An 18,718-nucleotide genomic window follows, 5' to 3' on the forward strand; every position below is an offset into this window, starting at 1 on the left:
AGACAGAGAAATTACCCAAATCCCAGACTTGGAAACCACCTACACTCAGGGCCTCAGTCTTTCCATGACTAGAGTTCTGTCAATCAGCCCTCATACAGCCCACCACTGCATTCAGAAACTGGTCCATAACTGACATTAGTATAACAGAGATGAGTGTCATGTACACACTTACGATATCCAGTGCCAAATCCCCCAATGATTGCCTCAATAGGTTCTATTAGACGTTTAAAAGATTGTGTTCTTTGGCATTCCACAGTCAATTTCCAATGGGCAGAGACTGATTCTCCATTGCCACATTCTGGAACCAACCATACAAGCAGGAGCAGAACCACTGCAATACAGTGCTTCCCATTCCAGGAGAAAACTACTGTCCATGATATCAAAAACCATGGAGAGATCAAGGAAAAGTAACTAGTTACACTTTCTCATTCTTCTCCCAATGAAAATCATCCTCAAGGCAACCACTGTTCTAGATAATCCAAATCTTCTAAGAGTTTCTGGAGCACAATTCTTCAAGTGCAAGCAAGTGCCAATAAAGAGCTTCAAACAGCAGATTACTACAGATTACTTTCACAGACAGGAGAAACCCACATCAGTATCTCTACCTTTTTAAGGATGAGCCTAAAATACTGCTACTATGGGAGAACAACAGAAAGCCATTGAATGATTTAAACACAAATGAACTGTATAAATATGTTAAGAATGGAGTTTTGCAAAAAGCTGACATTATACAGAACTATAAGCTGTATTCACAATTATTCTTTTATGATTAATAGACAGCAGCCCTGTAAGGTACAATACAAGCCAAAACAGGTATAACTCAGTGCACTCAAACATACTTACTTGCAGATGCTTTGAACTATCAATGGCTAAGATGACTACTTCATTGGCCAGAAACCGAACATCTATTTCACGTTTTAACACAGTGGCAGAGAGGCTGCACACCTTACTTGTCTCCCAAATCTGTTTAAAACAGCAGAAATTCTATGAGGTCATAATTTTTTAGACACTGACCACAAACAAATCAGCAATTTGTATTTCTGTTTGTTATTCAGGATGGAAGAAGGAATGAAGAAAGAAGTGTTTATTTCTTTAAAAGGCCAACATATTTCAGTCTTAACATCAATTGGTCTTCTTCAGGTGCTATTCAATTCTGATATTTCAGGAATTGCAATCTGCACTCTCTATCAAAGTGGATCTTCTGAATGAGACTGCTACTCCAGAAACATCTGAGAAGTGAATAGCCCCTGAAGGCGGCCAATTGGTGATGAGGGAGACTTTGTCTCATTTTGTTCTTCCACTATGAATACATGCTTTCCAGGTTTTTTTTGTTCTGTTATTTATGATAAATAAATTTAACATGTTTTAATATGTTTTTAAAAATATTTTTGTATGTTGTAGTTTTTTATGCATAATTTGTTATAATTCTGGATTTGATCTACAAGTAAATCTTAGAAAACTACAGTTGGATAGGACTGTAATAGGCTGCAAAAAATATTCTGTGTGATATTTAGTCTTCTCTGTCAGAGAGCACTGGTGCCACAACAAACGACAGATTCCAGAATTCCATAGCACTGAGTCATGGCAGTAAAAACAGGGTCAAACTACATTATTTTTGCAGCACAGAAGCAGTCATAGAGTGCAATTAAATTAATTTCTCTCTTGCTTCTTGTTAAATAAGCAATACAATGCTTAGAAAATATCTGGGAGAAAAAAAATAAACATACCCTTATTGTTTGATCATCAGAAGCAGTGAGAAACAGAGAGCCATCAAAAGAAAATGTCACAGAATGAACCCAGCTCATATGTCCACGACAGTCAGCTATTTTGGAAAGGGATTCAATATTCCAGATCTGAAGCAAATACAGTTTAAAAAAATAAGTGATACTATACCATAGTGGCTATTTGGGGCATCTTTCTTTTCTACTTTTAATACAAGAACATAAAAACAGCAATGCTGAATCAGTCATAATACCTCTTTAGTCCAGCATAATGTACCCAGAGCTGCCAACCACCTATGAGAAGCTGAGAAGCAGGATATGAAGTCTTCTCTTGCTGTTATTCCCCCCAAGTTAGTTTTCCACTGAGTATTCCTGAGTGACTTTGTAAATTAGTCAATATCTATGGACTTCATTTTCAGGAATCCACACTTCAAACAGATATCCGTTGAGAGAGGAACTAAATACTCCTAACATGTATTATTAAAATATTAGATCATTTTTCTAGAGAGAGTAAGTTGTTAGCAGTTATCACACATAAACTATATAAAATATATAATTATTATATATACACAATTATATATATATATATATATATATATATATATATATATATATATGAATGAAACTGATGTCTCAATTCGGCCCTTTTAATCATAAAAATGGAAAAGTTGTACTAACCGAGAAGCTTCATTCTGGGATGGCAGGGGGAGCAATTCATCGCAATTGCGTTTATCCCCGTGTGCCAACCCAACCAAAAGAGTCAATGCTCTTTTCTATTACTACTTTTAAGACTCCCTCTTTCCCCATCAGTTTCATTATTTAGCCATGTCTATCACTCCTATATCCTCTCCTAACCCTAACTTAAACTGTTACAATTCCTTTGTTTATATATTTACTTTTTCTGACTCCATACAAAAGTTAAATGAACACAGTAATACCACTGGTCCATCTGGGCTCAGTACTGCTTACTCTGATTGACAAGTGAACTACAGAATCTTGAGTTCAAAACACACTGCAGAAATAATCCAGTTTGAGACTCCTTTAACTGCGCTGATTCAATCCTAGAGATTACTGGGAACTGTAGTTTTGCAAGACATTTAACCTCTGTCACAGAGCTCTAGTGCTAAAATAAAATTACAATTCCCAGGATTCCCTACCCCTGAGCCAGGGCAGATAAAGTGGTCTCAAACTGGACTATTTCTGCAGTGTGTTTTGGACCTCAATTCCAAGACTCTTTACCCATCCCACCTATAGTTAACAATGGCTGAACGTTCACACTTCTTGCAAGCACAAGAAGCTGGAGCTGCCTTCCTTTCCCGCTCTAAAATCATCCACCATAACAAATGGAAAGGAATTACTTACATTATAGTAAACACAGTTACATACCTCCACAGAATAATGTGATAAAGCAACTGCTACCATCTGACTATTTGGACAAAAATCACAGTACTGAATAGTACTCTGGTGGCTTATAAGGACTTCTGCCAACAAATCACTGGTCTTGGTATCAAAAAGCTGAAAAGACAATAGTCATTTTAAGATAACTATACTAGTCACATTAAAAGATCTCAAGAAATGGGTTTGGTCAGCTGGCAAATTGCTTCTGTCTGCAGAAAGGAAAGTGAGTCAATTTCCCTTTCATTTGCTGCATATCTATGTGCCCTTCAAAACCTGTGATGGAGGGCAAGAAAACTGTGCAGAACAAGTTTGTGGGAGGTGTAGAGTTGCAATGAGGAGGAGATGACAGTCCTTTCATGCTAACAGGCAACTTCTGCAGTATGGTTGCAATCCAGCAACCAGTATGGTTGCTGGATTGCAACCATACTGGTGACTGCTGATTATTATTTTCTTACACTGACCGTCACTGATGAAAGGCAGTTCAGATCTATGATCAAGCCTTTTTTTAAACACAGTGATCAGTGGTGTCCATCAGTTATTAGCGTGAAATTATCTTAACAATTTCACTTTTAAAACTATAAATGCATTTATAATAAATAATAGGCTATTAACAGATTTAACATTCATTAAAAAGGGGAAAAAATCTACTACTAATCTTCAAAAGCATACTATTTCTGCAAATTATAATTAAAAAGCTAATTTATCAAAGCCTGAATAAAAGCATTATTATTGTGTCAGTATTAGTCCCACAACAGTTTAAGAATTCAAGTGTAAAATCCCCAAAACACTCTTTATAATGTTAATTATTTTATAAATTTATTAAAATAATCTCTAATGTCAATTACATTTGTTCTGCTTCCTAAGCTCACAGAACCTTTTGAAAGACTGCTGAAATGTTTCAAAGAGTTAAAATTTTATTTTCCTAAACTGAACCTACATTTTTGTAAAAGACTAATGATATTTGCATAAAAGCAACAAGCTGGAGGAAAAGCACACAGTTTGTTACAGGTTTGTTTCTCTAGCTTCTCAGACAAACCAAATGTTCAGCTCTGGACATCAGCAAATCAAGGATGGCCTGTGGTTTGTTCAGCTGTTCTTGCTGTTTAACACCAGTATGTTGCTTTGCTTCCAATAAACCAGAATTATTTAGAAATCTGGCTTACCAGTGAATCTAAATGTGCCCATGAAAATGTTTAACACATTTTATTCCTTACAAGAGAGCATCCAGGTAGAGCCAGTGAATGAACTTTTATGAGAGTTTACTCTCTGAGGTGCTTAATGTAAAAATTAATTAAAAGCACAGTTGTACTTTTAGTGGGTGCAGATATACTAGTGGTGATCTCTTAACTGAAGAATTTGCAACTCCCACTACACATCTCATCTTTACAGTACAAATCTCCTTCCATCTGCCTTAAATGCATCATAGCATTTTACCAGCAAAAAGGTAACTATGGTTAAGAATGATCATATTCGACTTACACAGCATTTACTAATCACCTTCAAACCCTGGTTAATATTAAACACAATTAAGACTTGTAATTAACAGTTATTCATTCTGCATGGCCCCAGATGGGGAGCAGCACTGTCTTTATTGCCTGGTACGATTCTGCAGGTTGATATCAAAACTATAACAGAAAAAGGGATAACTGTTAAAGAGCTATCCCCTTGCTGTATAAAAGTGGTGGTCAGATAGTGAGTTAACAGAAATGTATCCTATGAAAAATCCCATTATAACATGGCTATCTCTAAGAGTATGGAGATAGTTAGAAACAGGTGAAAATGTTAGTGTTTACATGCACAGGACACATACTATTCTACAGGAAAAAAAATTGCCTGGAGAAGAGCACTTGACTGAAGTGGGAAACCTGTAGCCTTCCAGTTGGTACTGAATGAAAACTTCCATCAGCCCAGTGTTCACAAATATCTAGTAGTTAAAGGTCCCGTATCCCTGATCTTCATGCTGATCTGAACAAGATTAATAAATTCTGAAGATCTGTTTTCCCCTTCTGTCTCACCTTTCTTCTTCCACTCCATTTAAAAATGTAGCAGTGACTTCTAAGGAGAATCAAGTACCAATAGTCAGATAGCAAAGCAAAGCTTTCTCCAGCTAAAAAAATAGACTAGATGTCAAACACCCAACTGAAAATAACACAGTGACTCAAAGAGAAGACATTGCCATCGACATGCTATTAAATACTTACAAAAAGCTTATTTTTGGCTGCTACCACTATTGTAGTACCATTAGATGACCATGAACAACATTTCACTAACACTTCCACATCATCTTGGTAGTCATCCACATTTCTGAAGTAGTCTCCTATGTCAATAGTTTTCAGTTCATTTGCTGAATGCACATACCAAAGCTTTAGATATAAATTTAAAAAAGAAATACTGAGTTAACTTTTTTGAAAAGTCAATATGGTAGAAGACAAAAAGAATGCTAGCTAGTGATTTGGATTTTTTTTTAAATTTTAAGATATTTGGAAATAACCAAATACTGTACCCAGCTAAACAGTTTCTTCTCATATATGCAGTACAGTACAATGTAGGGACTGGTTAACACTACATAATTATAGTGTCATATGCTACTTTAACTGCCATGGCAACATCTTATGGAATCATGAGGCTTGTAAATTGTTGAAGTACTAAAGCTCTCTGGCTGAGAATGCTCAATACGCCTCTCTAAACTCCACATCCCAAGATTCCACAGAAAGGAACCATGGCAGTTAAAGTAGAATACAGCACTATAATGGTGTAGTGTGAATGGTCCCTTAGTGTCAAAGCATTGGTGCAGGCTTTGCTTTTTTTTTCCTACTGTACTACCAAATGTTGTGCTTTAATTTCCCTCCACAAGAATGAATGCCAACCTTTTTGTTGTGAAAATCAAATGAGCTTCTATCTACATAGTAGCCTTGTGAGGTTGTGCTTCTTATAGGGAAGTGAAACAGTCTATTCGCGCTGTCTTGAGTTTCTTGAAGCCAATTCCATCCTTGATCCCTTTCAGTCTGGCTTCCGCCCAAGGCATTCTACAGAGACAGCTCTCACTAAGATCTCGAATGACCTTTTACAGGCCAAGGCTAATGGCCTTTACTCTGTTCTCATTCTTCTCGATCTGTCTGCAGCCTTTGACACTGTTGATCACTGTCTTCTAGTTGACATACTCTCTGACCTTGGGTTCTCAGACTCTGTTCTCGACTGGTTTAGATCTTACTTGTCTGGCAGATCTTTTGCAGTAGTTGCAGGTGGTCAGACTTCTTCTCCTGTTCCCTTATCTGTTGGAGTTCCCCAGGGCTCTGTTCTGGGTCCCCTTCTGTTTTCTCTCTACACACTGTCCTTAGGAAAACTCATTAGCTCTTTTGGCTTTTCCTACCATCTGTATGCCGATGACACCCAGCTGTATCTTTCTGCCCCTGACCTTTCTCCAAGGCTTGAACAGCAAGTCTCATCTTGCCTTACAGCTGTCTCGCAGTGGATGCGCCATCGGCGTTTGAAGCTCAACATGTCCAAGACGGAGCTTCTTGTCTTTCCTCCTAAGCCCAACCTTCAACACTCCTTTTCTGTCTCTGTGGACAACATTTCCATTCAACCAGTCCAGCAAGCCCGCAGTCTTGGCTTTATCTTTGACTCTTCTCTGTCGTGTATCCCTCAGATCCAGACCACAGCCAAGGCTTGTAGATTCCTTTTGTACAATATTGCCAAAATCCGACCATATCTCACTGCCTCTACTGCCAAGATCCTGGTCCATGCCCTAGTGATCTCACGACTTGATTACTGTAATGTCCTCCTGGCTGGGCTTCCTCTTTCTCACCTCCGTCCTTTAATCTCTGTCCAGCATTCAGCTGCACGCATTATCACTTCCACCCACCGCTCTGACCACATCTCTCCTGTGTTGGCATCCCTTCACTGGCTCCCTCTCCCTTTCCGCATTCAGTATAAGCTCCTGCTGTCGACATTCAAAGCCCTCCATGGACTGGCCCCTCCTTACTTATCAGACCTTCTTTCTCCTCACCTTCCCACCAGGGCCCTCCGTTCTGGTAGTCAAGGGTTCCTGTCTCAGCCCAGGATTTCCTCTGCCCCATCCCGGATTCGCCCCTTTTCACTTGCTGCCCCTCACTCCTGGAACCTTCTTCCTCCACAAGCAAGAGCCATCACTTCTTTAACCAGCTTCAAAACGGAGCTGAAAACCATCCTATTCAGAGAAGCCTTCCCAGGCATCGCATAATTGTCGCTTACTATCTGATCTTCTGTTGTTGGCTGTTTATCGATCCATTTCCTGTATTCCTATGTACTGTATATGTATTATCCTACTTGTGATTATGTACTTTCCCTGGATAATGATTAACCATCCATTATGAAGCCTTGCCCTCCCTCCAGTCCATCTGCCTTGGTCCAGGCCTCGGAGGTTGAGAGGAACTGCTGGACCTCTTACCCTTTCCCTCCACCACTCCCTTCTCCTTCTGTGTCTTGTCTTTTTAGATTGTAAGCCTGAGGGCAGGGAACCGTCTAACTAAAAAGATTGCATGTACAGCGCTGTGTAAATTTACAGCGCTTCATAAATAAAGGTTAATAATAATAATAATAATAATAATATATTACTTTCATTTATTTCCCATAGAAATATATTATTATCTATTATGTTTATAAATAACGGTGACATTTATATATTTCAACTTCCCATTAAAACACTGTAACAAAAATTCAGAATACTATAATGTACCCTGCAATATAACAGAGGAGATCCAGTTTTAAATGGCCTGCACACACATGGAATTTAAACAACTCCAAATATATTTGTTGTGAGAATGAATTAAATGTAAATAGCATATCATTTTATACCATTAAAATGATTAAGTTATTATTAAGTTATTATTAAAATTATTGTGTGCAGCAGAGAGATGCATAGGGTTTCAACCAATAGCACTAGTACAGGGTGGGAAGGATGCTATAGGACTCAAAGTTTAGATCATACTGCAATCCTGCATACTAGTTGCATCCAGACTGCTCAAACTAAGGACATGACAAAAACAGAAATGCTAAGAAGAAGTATTTTAAAGGAGCAAATTAGGCTGCATCCACACTGCATAAATAATCTAATTTGATACAACTTTAACTACCATGGTTCAATACTATGGAATGCTGGAAGTCGTACTTTGTTGTGATGCCAGAGCTCTCTGACAGAGAAGGATAAATATCTCACAAAATTACAGACCCTAGAATTCCACAAGATTGAACCATGGCAGTTAAAGTGGTGTCAAACTGGACTATTTCTGCAGTGTAGATGCAGCCTTACTTAAAGAGATGAATTTACTTAAAGAGATTATGGTCCAGATGTTCTCCCAAAATGGCACATCCTAAATTCAAATGGGTAACTCATGAGTCAAGAACATGACTAGAACTCTGGCCATGTATTGGAGCAGTAAGAGTATCACTTGAATGGAGTTAAGACATCACTGTACAACTATACATGGATTGTTTTTGTGGGTTTTTCAGGCTATGTGGCCATGTTCTAGAAGAGTTACTTCCTGACATTTCGCCAGCATCTGTGGCTGGCATCTTCATTCTCTGAAGATGACAGCCACAGATGCTGGCAAAACGTCAGGAAGAAACTCTTCTAGAACATGGCCACATAGCCCGAAAAAACCCACAAAAAAACTATGGATGCCAGCCATGAAAGCCTTCAGCTTCACATATACAGTACATGAATTAATTCTTGATTTCAGCCAGTACAACCAAGAGCACATGCATGGTTATAATTTTTGTATTTTAAAAAGCTTTTAGATTCCAGCAGAGAACACAAAATCAGAAGATGCTTTAATCTGACTTTAAATACCACCTGAGAATCTCCAAACATACCTTTAAAGTTCCATCTGCTGAACAGGTAGCCATGTATTTATCATCTGGTGAAAATCTGCAGTGAGTAACAGAATTGCTGTGGCCAAACAGTGTATTGCGGCAGTATTTCTTGTTCAAATCCCAGAGCTGCATTTAAAAATACAAAAGAAATGGGGAAACCAAAAAACATTAAGGAATTTCTGGGAAATGAAGTAGAGTCTCCTCTATCAATCAATGGTCCAAAACACACTGCAGAAATAATTCAGTTTGATACTGCGTTAACTGCTGTGGATCAATGCTAGGAAATTCTGGGAACTGTAGTTTTGTGAGACATTTAGCCTTCTCTGTCAGAGAGCTCTAGTGCTAGAATAAACTACAGCTGCCAGCATTCCCTAGCTCTCAGCCAGGGCAGTTAAAGCAGTCTGAAACTGGATCATTTCTGCAGCGTGTTTTGGACCCAAAAGGGCAGGACAGGTCATGTAGGAGTGGATCCTTCATGTATCTTTCCCAGAAATCATTTACAGGAAAATTATCTATAACAGGCAAGAACCTTAGGAATATTTAGAACTGGATCTATAATAAATATGGTGTTCGAGCATGAAAGAATATTAGTATCTTCTACAGTAAACTCAAAGCACAAAAGTGATGGATATAAAGAAGCACAGTCCTATTCCCTCTACTCTGGCAAAGAGAGTTCACATACAGTATAGTGCTCATGCGGCCTCCAGTGGCTAAGACTAGAAAAGCAAGACTACAGACACTAAATTCAGAGCTCAAATAAATTTCCACGAATGTTCTATCACAAAATAGTCAGAAGCCTAATAAAAACTGTAAAATGAATGTGAACATTAATACCTCATCCTTCTATACTTACTTTGATAAAGCTGTCATTTGAACAAGTAGCTAACAGAAATAGGTTATGATTTGTATTGTTAAATTGGCAGCAGTTGACCTGCTCTGTATGTTCTTCAAATAAGCACACAAGTTGACCTGTTCTTGAATTCCAAACCTAAAATAATTTTATACAACAATTAAAATACTATAAAACATTTTTTCTAACACATATCATACATTCATTTAGATAAGTGACAAAGCTTTGTGGAATAAATGACTAGACATGCAATGTATTTTTAGTTATCACCATTTTCACCATGGTGTAAATTAATTTGAAAATTAGTTCAGAACATGCCAGTGTTAATGATCTGTGTAACCAGATCATGAGCCAGCCAGATATGAAAAGCAGCATAAATTTACTAAAGGCAAATTTCTCCAAACAAGTCTGATTCTTTATCATGCAAAAAGCTGGTATTATAGACAAAAATAATGCAGTAGATACTATCTGACATTTATCTGAAACTGACAGATATTAGCCGCTATACAATTTACATGGTCACTGAGTTATAGATTCTGAGTCAATGGACTTGCATGCAGGAAGTACCAGAGAGAACTATCAACATCTCAAATTAAAAAGAATCCGATATGATGTGACAGGAAAGACTTCTACATAGGACCCAAAACAGACACTGTTGGTCAGAGTGAACAGTGCTGGGCTAGACTGGTAATGGGGAAAAATTACTGAATAGAAAAACTTTATTTGGAGACACAACTATCCATTTCCTTATTAATTACTCTTGGAGCCTATTTATTCACCTTTTTCTTTAAAAAAAACACCTATAAGAAAGATATGGAAGTGTGTAATTGTGAGGTATAGAAAAGTCAGAAGGCACAAATAAAGTTATTATATAAAATACAAATAGAATTACACTTCATAGAAAAGTCCAAAATTGTGCAGCTGGAAACAAAAACATTTGTACTACTGGCTTGGCATCACATCTGCTAGAAAGGATTTGATAGACACGAGCTGCTGCCACACTGCAGAATTAATGCAGTTTGACATCACTTTAACTGTCATGACTCCATCCAATGGAAACCTGGGATATGTAGTTTGTTGTGGCACCAGAGCTCTGACAAGAGAAAGATAAATAAACAAAACTAAAGATCCCAGAATTTCATAGCACTGAGCCATGGCAGTTAAAGTGGTGTCAAACTGCAAGAATTCTGCATTGTAGATGCTTCCTTAGACAATGAGTTCTGGATTCAAATTACTAGTACAGCCATGAAGGGCAAGTAAGTGATCTTGAGGCAGTCAGTATCACTCAGCCTAACCTATCTCATGGATCTATTTTAAGAATAAAGTGGAGTTGAAGAAGAAAATAACCAAGTATTATCTAAGCAATGGGTCATCTGGTAGATTAAATTCTGGGGAGTACTGGGGAGGCTGAGGAAAAAAGAACTTAGGGCTGCACAGACCCTGCAGGCTGCACTTCTTCCTTCATGCTCTAGGGCCATGGAATTCCTTTACACCATATAGTTTGAATCACATAGCTATTTATTCCTAGTTCAGTGTGCCTGTACCTTGGCTGATAGTAATCTGTACCTTACATTTTATAAATCTATTTGGAATGAAACACCCAACAGATTATGATTACGCTACACAAGATAATTGTACATGGATCCTTATCACTTTTGACAGGTTCTGAGATATGTGTTCAATTCTAGGCAGAAAGAGGCCTTCTAATCCTGTGATGAGAGAAGAGCAGTCCCAGGTGTGGCATATATTTTAACTTATGAAATCTTATTGAAGCTCCCTTATTCAAATATCACCTTTAATGGGAATTCTTTGGCAAGATACCTTTTCCCAGTTTTAGTCTCTCTTCATGTAAATTTTGTGACATCTATCTGCTTTATAAGGTTTTTGTACTTAGAATCCACCTGAACACATAGAATAAGCACTATATAATTAGTAGCTAATACTAATTTTTTGGTCTTCAAAAATTGTGGACAATCTTACCAAAAAATGGAGAAAAATAAATTACTAAAAAGCTTACAATTTGATTAAAATACCGTAAGTATGTTTTAAAGGAACAGTGTATATAACAAAGTGGGAATGGACATATTTCCGAGCGGATATGTACACAATTGCACTGTTCATTACTTAGTCATTGAAATTCAAAACAAAATTATTCAAAGGAATAGCACTGATTTGCCCTCATATGCTTACTTTTACTTTTTTGTCAGCAGAACAAGTTGCAACAAATCTGTCATCTGCCGAAAAAGCGCAACACAGCACTTCATCATCATGAGCTTTTACTTCCAGAAGCTTTTCTCCACTATCAGCTTTAAATATCTAAAATAAATGTAACAAAATCTAAGAAATTATACATAAAGTATATATTTAAAATAATTCAAAGTTTAAGTCATACACAATATAAATTTATTAACACTGTGAAACTAAACTTTTACTGGTTCACTTTATTAATTCTAAAATAAATGATAGAGGAAAGATTATCAATTTTCAAACCAAGCCTGGGATTTTAAATAAAAAATTATATTCTTTACAGAAAACTGACATTCCTGTTCATCAATTAATAAGTGAAGGTTTTGTGGAGAAATAAAAGTTGAAATATTTATAACACAGAGAGAAAAATGAATTATGTTAGGAAGCAAACTTTTCAAGAAGCAAGGTTTATGTGAAAACCTATCATGAGATGACCTGCATATATTTTAGTTAAAACAATTGATGTCAAGTAAAATAAGTGTGGAAAAGTGTCAAAGCTTAAAAAATTGTGTTTTCAAAATGATTTTTCCCTCCATGGTCTTTAAAAGGGGAAGTTAAAATACCATTTCCATAAGGTTGGTCTTATTGATCTGTTACAGCAAAGAAGAGTCTTGTAAACAACTTCAAAAACAGATTTCTATAGTGGCATAATTTTTTGCATCTCTTTTGTGGGATGTTCTTAACAAGTATCTCAGTGGTGGGCATGATACCAAGGCAGAGCAAACACCAATTTCAAAATAATTATGATTTTCTAGTTTAAACTGATGTACGCATGTGCCTTCAAGCTGTCTGTGGATTTATACTTGCTCCATGAATTTCATAGGATTTTCTTAGGGAAGGAATACTCAAAAGTGTATATATGAGCCTAATCTATTTGCTAGTCCCAACTAGAATATACCTATTAAATCAACAGGACTTACATACATGTTAATCATTCAACAATTATTTCAGTGGTTCTTCTCTAGCTGGGACCAACAACTAGATTTAGGCCAAAGTATTATATATTCTATTAATGGTTCTGCCAAAGATCTGTAGCACTGACAATACTGACATTTCCAGACTGCATTCAGATGTAACATCAAACCATATATGATGTATAAAAATGAGCCAGTGATTAGCAGAATCCTTTCCCCTCCTGCATATGAAGGGAGCAGAATGTAAGTTTCTGCTTCTATATGCAGCAACCATAGTATCCTATTTTTTCTGAATGTGCAGCCCCTAATTTACTGAAACAGACAAAATTGCAAATTACAGCACTACCAGTTGAAACACATTATGCAACTATTCTTACCTTTCTTAACAGCTTACCTGGTAAGAAAAAAGTCTGGGAGCAAGGGAGAAAAGAGCAACAGGAAAACAAAGGAGCATTTTAAACTGGAGACAACAGTTTATAAAATTGTGAATAAAGAAGGACTACTGCACAATTAAAGCTTTATCTAGATGTATTCTAAAGCATAAGACTATAGTTGTAAATGCTCTTTTTTGTGGCGGTGGCTTTACTAATGTAACATATACATTACCTGCAGTGTTTTGTCAGCGCCACATGAAGCTATTCTGTGTCTGTCCTGGGAAAAACAGGCATGATAAACAGCATCTGTATGTGGACGCACAACCAGACGATACATATTCTTTATGGACTGTTTATTCCTGCATTATAGAAAAACAAAAAAGGATTGCACAATTACTATTTTCTTTCAGATTGTTAGCAAGTGGTCTCTGAATATATTAGGATCTCACAATTCCTTATCAAGAGCTACAATTTAAATTTCAAATATTAACACAAGACCTTTAGCTGCCCAGATCTTTTCTACTTTAATAAGAATACTGAATTCTAGTATGCACAGGGATCTTAGTCTTAGATACATTGCAGAAATAATCCAGTTTGAAAACTCTCAGTGCTAGGGAATCCTGGGAATTGTAGTTTATTGTGGCACCAGAGCTCTCTGACAGAGACAGCTAAATGACTCTCAAAACTACAGCTCCCAGCATTCCCTAGCACTGAGCCAAACTGGATTATTTCTGCAGTGTGTTTTGGACCTTAGTCTACTTCTTCATATGCATGGAGCAAACTAGTGCCCAGGAAGTTCCTTCCTTGTGTCATTCCTGGGCACCAGTACATTTTATCAATCTGAGGAAGTAGACCAAGTCTATCAAAGTTTGTGCAACAACTTCTTTCGCTCAGTTAGTCTCAATGGTGCTACAAGATCCTTTTGCATACTGATATTCCAGACAAACACAGCTATGTCTCTGAATACTAATACTAAATACTGTTATACCTGTTTTTAAAATAGGTAAACAAGTAAACAAGAGATCCATACTGCACACAGATAACAGGCAGCGGGGCATATTGGTTTGAGAGCTGGGATATGATTCTAGAGACCAGGGTTCAAATCCTTGGTGAGCCATGAAACCCACTAGCTGACCTTGGGCAAGTCACACTCTCTCAGCCTCAGAAGATCTCAAAGGCAAACTCTCTCCAAAGAAATTTGCCAGGAAAACCCCTTGATATGGAGTTATGGCTTTAGGGTTGCCATAAGTTGGAAACAACTTGTAGTCACACAATAAAAACAACAGTAGCGAGTAAATGTCTGTGTTAGTTAAAAGATGAAACTTCTGAAACAACCCTCATGTAGCATTCCAGATATTGTTGGATTGCAATTTTTTGCATTACTCACTACTTGCTTTGCAAGCTGGGGCTACTGGGATTTGCAGCCCAACCTGTGAAGTACTGTATGATTCCCACTTCTGCTCTAAAAGACTGAAGCTGAGTGATCTTGGACATGTTCCAATTTTTCTTTGCTTTAAAAGAATGTGATATTATTATTTGTACAATGACACCATGAAGAATGAAAACTAATTCTAGCTGCAGGAGCCAGAGGGTGCTTTCAAAGGTTCTCTCCATGGGTGACTCTCTACTTAGTTCAGCCACTGTCAGTGGATTTTGCTAAACAAATGATCAACTGACCTTCAAAGCTAACCTGATCTTCAAAGCTAAATCTGAAGTCTTGTTCACTAACCTTTGGAGGTTGATGTTTCAGCTGAGGCTACTGAATACAGACTAAATTAAAGCTCATAAGTACAAAAATAATAAAATTCGGAGGTTTTCTTGCAATAACATCTTTCTTGCCTCTAAAAGAAACTGTTCACAGTGCTAAATCTCAGAAATATAATCTCAATCTATGGACAGCACCAAAGTCTAAAAACACTGCAAAGTTCATTCTGAAATGCTTTGCAAAAGTGCAGCAACAAATTAAATTGTAAGCCGATAAATAACTCCCTGGAAATGGGAACACATCAGGACGGTGACAAAATCTTTTCTATTTTGTACATATCCTTACATGTCTGCAGAGTCTAATACTTCTTAGTATATATAGATATTTATGCCTAGATGATGGGATAAGCAAAGATGATAAGAGTACGAAAATTGGATAACTCAGGCCACAACCTTATATTACAGATTTTAGTTGGATATTGGAATTGCATTGAGAAGGTATCACACCCTCTGTCTGCATACTTGCTTGAAGTGGTAATCCTAAATACTGGACGTTAACTTGGAACATCAGCCAACACAGACAACTTGTGTCACCCATTATGACCAAACAGGCAGGTGGAAAGGCTTACAAGCAGAGCTGGAACTTAACCACTGACTACAACCCCTGTCCAATCTTTCACTAAAGGAAAATTTGCCTGAGGTAAATGCAGAAGCAAACAAAACATTTGCCTTGAGGAAGGCAAAAAACACATACCAATACAAGGTGTAGGTAGAATTCCTTTTTAGCTCTGTTAGTCAACAATTATTATATACTCAGTAGCACTTGGTAAGCTAGTCAGTCTTCCTTCTCACCATCATCACCCAGCAGGGGGCATAATGTTGCAGCAGGAGCTCTGGCGGGTTACACATCGCCATTTAGTACATAATGAATACGTCCTAGGGTTAGGAAGGGGCGGTGCTTCCGCACCCCCCTAACCCTAGTACGTATTCTGTACGTACAATATGGCGGCAGCCGTTCCACATGGCTGCCGCTATATTTACGTATCGGATGCTGTGTGTCCGCACGTGTCGCAGCATCTATGATGTCGCGAGTGTGCCCCTGGCGCCTCGCAACGTCATAGAGGCGCCGCTTAAAGAAGCGCCATTTTCAGTCTGTGCGGGAGCCGTGCGGTGTGGCTGCTGCGGCTCCCGCACGGAGCAAATGGCGGTGGCGGCAGACTGCCGCAAAGCGGTGGTCTGTAACCCACCTCAGTTATCTCATAAAGAGCAGTACAGTCGCTCCTCCTTTTTCACAGGGTATCCATTCCGGACCCCCTCATGAAAACGGAGTTTTGCCTATATTCAAGTCCCACTGGCTTGAATGCAGGCACGGAGGCGCACTGTGAACATACACCTCTTCTACCTCCATTTCTCCCTTGCACATAAGTGAGGGAGAGGTCCAAAGACTGCGTGAACGGAGGGAGGACTGTATACAAAATTTACTGTTATCTCATAAAGAACAGTATACAAAATTTGAGCATAGTAAGAACTGTGTCTTCCATCTACACAACAACAACAACAACAACAACCAATAATCATCTGTTTGGCCAACTTTTAGAAGCACATACAGTTGGCCCTTCTTATACACGGATTTGATATACACGGATTCAAGCATACATGGTTTGAAAATGTTTTTTAAAAGTATAAATTTCAAATATGAAACTTTGATTTTCCATTTTTTATTAGGGACACCATTTTGCTATGTCATTATATCTAATGGGACTTGAGCATGCACAGATTTTGTTATACATGGGGGATCTTAGAACCAAACCCCAATGTATAACAAGAGTCCACTGTAGGAAGAATCATTTAAGTACTCAACAAAGCTTTTGAGGTGTTTGCCTTAAAAGTTGTTTCTCTGCCATTCATAGGAAGCTGCTTCTGGGAAGGAGGGAGAAGGCATATCAGTAGCTTGTTGCCATACAAGATGACAAAACCATTATTAAAAACACAGAATATAAAACTACTGCTGCAAACTGTTGTGCTATCTAGGCACAAAAAATTACCTCACTGAGCTGGGATCAAAATGAGTAAAAGTATTTCAAAATAATTTTATTGTTGATTTGGATATGTTCTGCATTAAAAATGCATTTGCTTACATCCATTCCACATAAAAGGATCCTTTATCAAGTCCTTGCTGAGCCTGTAGCTTTGCTTGTCGATATACTTCTGAATCCTCTGGTTGACAAAGGCCCAGCTGTACAATGTCTAGAGATGGCTGTCGTCCTAGTAGGTGTCCATTTAAAGAGAGAAATTCCTGAAAGTTTTCACGTGCAATGGGATCCTGTGAACAAGATGCATCTTATCATAAATATAAATGAAGCGGTCATGAAGTATTATTCTTACTATCTTACATATTCATTCATTTGGAACAGGAGTGAGAGAATGCTCCACTAGTTGCATGCAGCCCTAGGTTCCTTATTTGTGCTCCTTTCACCTCCGATATCCAAAGTCCCTTTTCCCAACCCTCAGAAATGAGGAAGAATCACCTCATTTTATTTTACTTTATTTATATCCCACCTTTCTCCCAATACAGGACTGTCAAGGCAGCATACAACCATTTTTCTAAAAAAAGTACAACTTTAAAAAGAAAATACCCCCAAAGTTACAAACAGTAAGCAACAATGCTATTAAAAAACACAGGTTAATACAGTTTAAAACACATTAAAAACATGACAAAAAACAGAAAGCACAGAAACCCCTTAAAAGCTCCTTCTGTAACAACAAGTTAAAAAATTCATTTAGCTTGTGGACTAAATATAAATGCCCTCCAACTGCAAACCCCTCTTCCCCAAAGGTCTCAAAGGCCTGGTACAGACTGGCACTATGCGCCAAACTTGGGCTGAAATTAGGACTTGGGAGAGCGGAGTGTCCACATGCTCCAGAGCCCTACCGTGCTGTCTGGGCACCATCTTGGTGCATGCATGTTCAGACGGCACACGCGCCGATGATGTGCCTCATGCACTGTGTCCAAATGGTGCCACGCATGAGGGGTGTCATCATGGCACCAGCTCCCCAGTGGCGTTCTTTCTGCAGCGCAAAAAGAAACCCCTTTCGGGGTTTCTTTTTCTGTAGTGCACAGGTCGCACTGTGGGGTTACTGAGGCCTGCTTCCGGGGCAGAAAGGGGCGGCATCTTTGCAGAAATACAGATAATCTTCAAAATAAGACAACCATCAGACTATCAAATACTTTTAGACTATCAACTACATCAGAGTTTGGAATGAGCTATCATTCAAAAATTATCTGCTCTCTTAGATACTAAGAAATAAATGAACTACTCCCACTTTTTGTCTGAATCACGCAAAGTTATGCTATATTGAACTATACCTTTTGATTCAATAGTTCACTGTATTCAACATATTCATGAATCAAATGAGCAGGCCCTACCAATTCTGTTTTGGTTTTAATCCAATCTAGTGAAAACATGAGAGCACACAGTTCCTGTGAGAGAAAAGAACATAGACTGAAGTGTTTGCAAGTCATATTTATCGTTATTTTTAGTTGTTATATTTAGCTCTGCATTTTCAGGAAAAATAATAAACTTTCCTTTCATTACAATGTTCTAAAATCTCTCCACAAATTAACAACAGTATAAAAGACTACACGTTACCCATTCT

General features: G+C 37.9%; 1 protein-coding gene across 6 annotated transcripts in view; it reads right to left on the reverse strand.

Annotated features, from left to right (window-relative positions):
* Nucleotides 1–18,718, reverse strand: part of APAF1 (apoptotic peptidase activating factor 1) — a 63,900-nt gene that overhangs the window by 11,724 nt on the left and 33,458 nt on the right. For all 6 annotated transcript variants that reach the window (XR_006104237.1, XM_042470165.1, XM_042470168.1 and 3 more), the window contains 10 exons: nucleotides 18,429–18,542; nucleotides 17,200–17,384; nucleotides 13,590–13,716; nucleotides 12,013–12,138; nucleotides 9,826–9,960; nucleotides 8,973–9,098; nucleotides 5,321–5,482; nucleotides 3,108–3,236; nucleotides 1,728–1,853; nucleotides 844–963 (listed from right to left, as the gene is read on the reverse strand). Coding sequence is in view for 5 of the 6 variants with exons in the window: in XM_042470165.1 (XP_042326099.1) it covers nucleotides 844–963; nucleotides 1,728–1,853; nucleotides 3,108–3,236; nucleotides 5,321–5,482; nucleotides 8,973–9,098; nucleotides 9,826–9,960; nucleotides 12,013–12,138; nucleotides 13,590–13,716; nucleotides 17,200–17,384; nucleotides 18,429–18,542 (1,350 nt within the window). In the remaining variant the exon portion in view is untranslated. The remainder of the gene's footprint in view (nucleotides 1–843; nucleotides 964–1,727; nucleotides 1,854–3,107; nucleotides 3,237–5,320; nucleotides 5,483–8,972; nucleotides 9,099–9,825; nucleotides 9,961–12,012; nucleotides 12,139–13,589; nucleotides 13,717–17,199; nucleotides 17,385–18,428; nucleotides 18,543–18,718) is intronic.

The sequence above is a fragment of the Sceloporus undulatus genome, chromosome 5, assembly GCF_019175285.1.
Source record: "Sceloporus undulatus isolate JIND9_A2432 ecotype Alabama chromosome 5, SceUnd_v1.1, whole genome shotgun sequence".
Lineage (NCBI taxonomy): Eukaryota > Metazoa > Chordata > Lepidosauria > Squamata > Phrynosomatidae > Sceloporus > Sceloporus undulatus.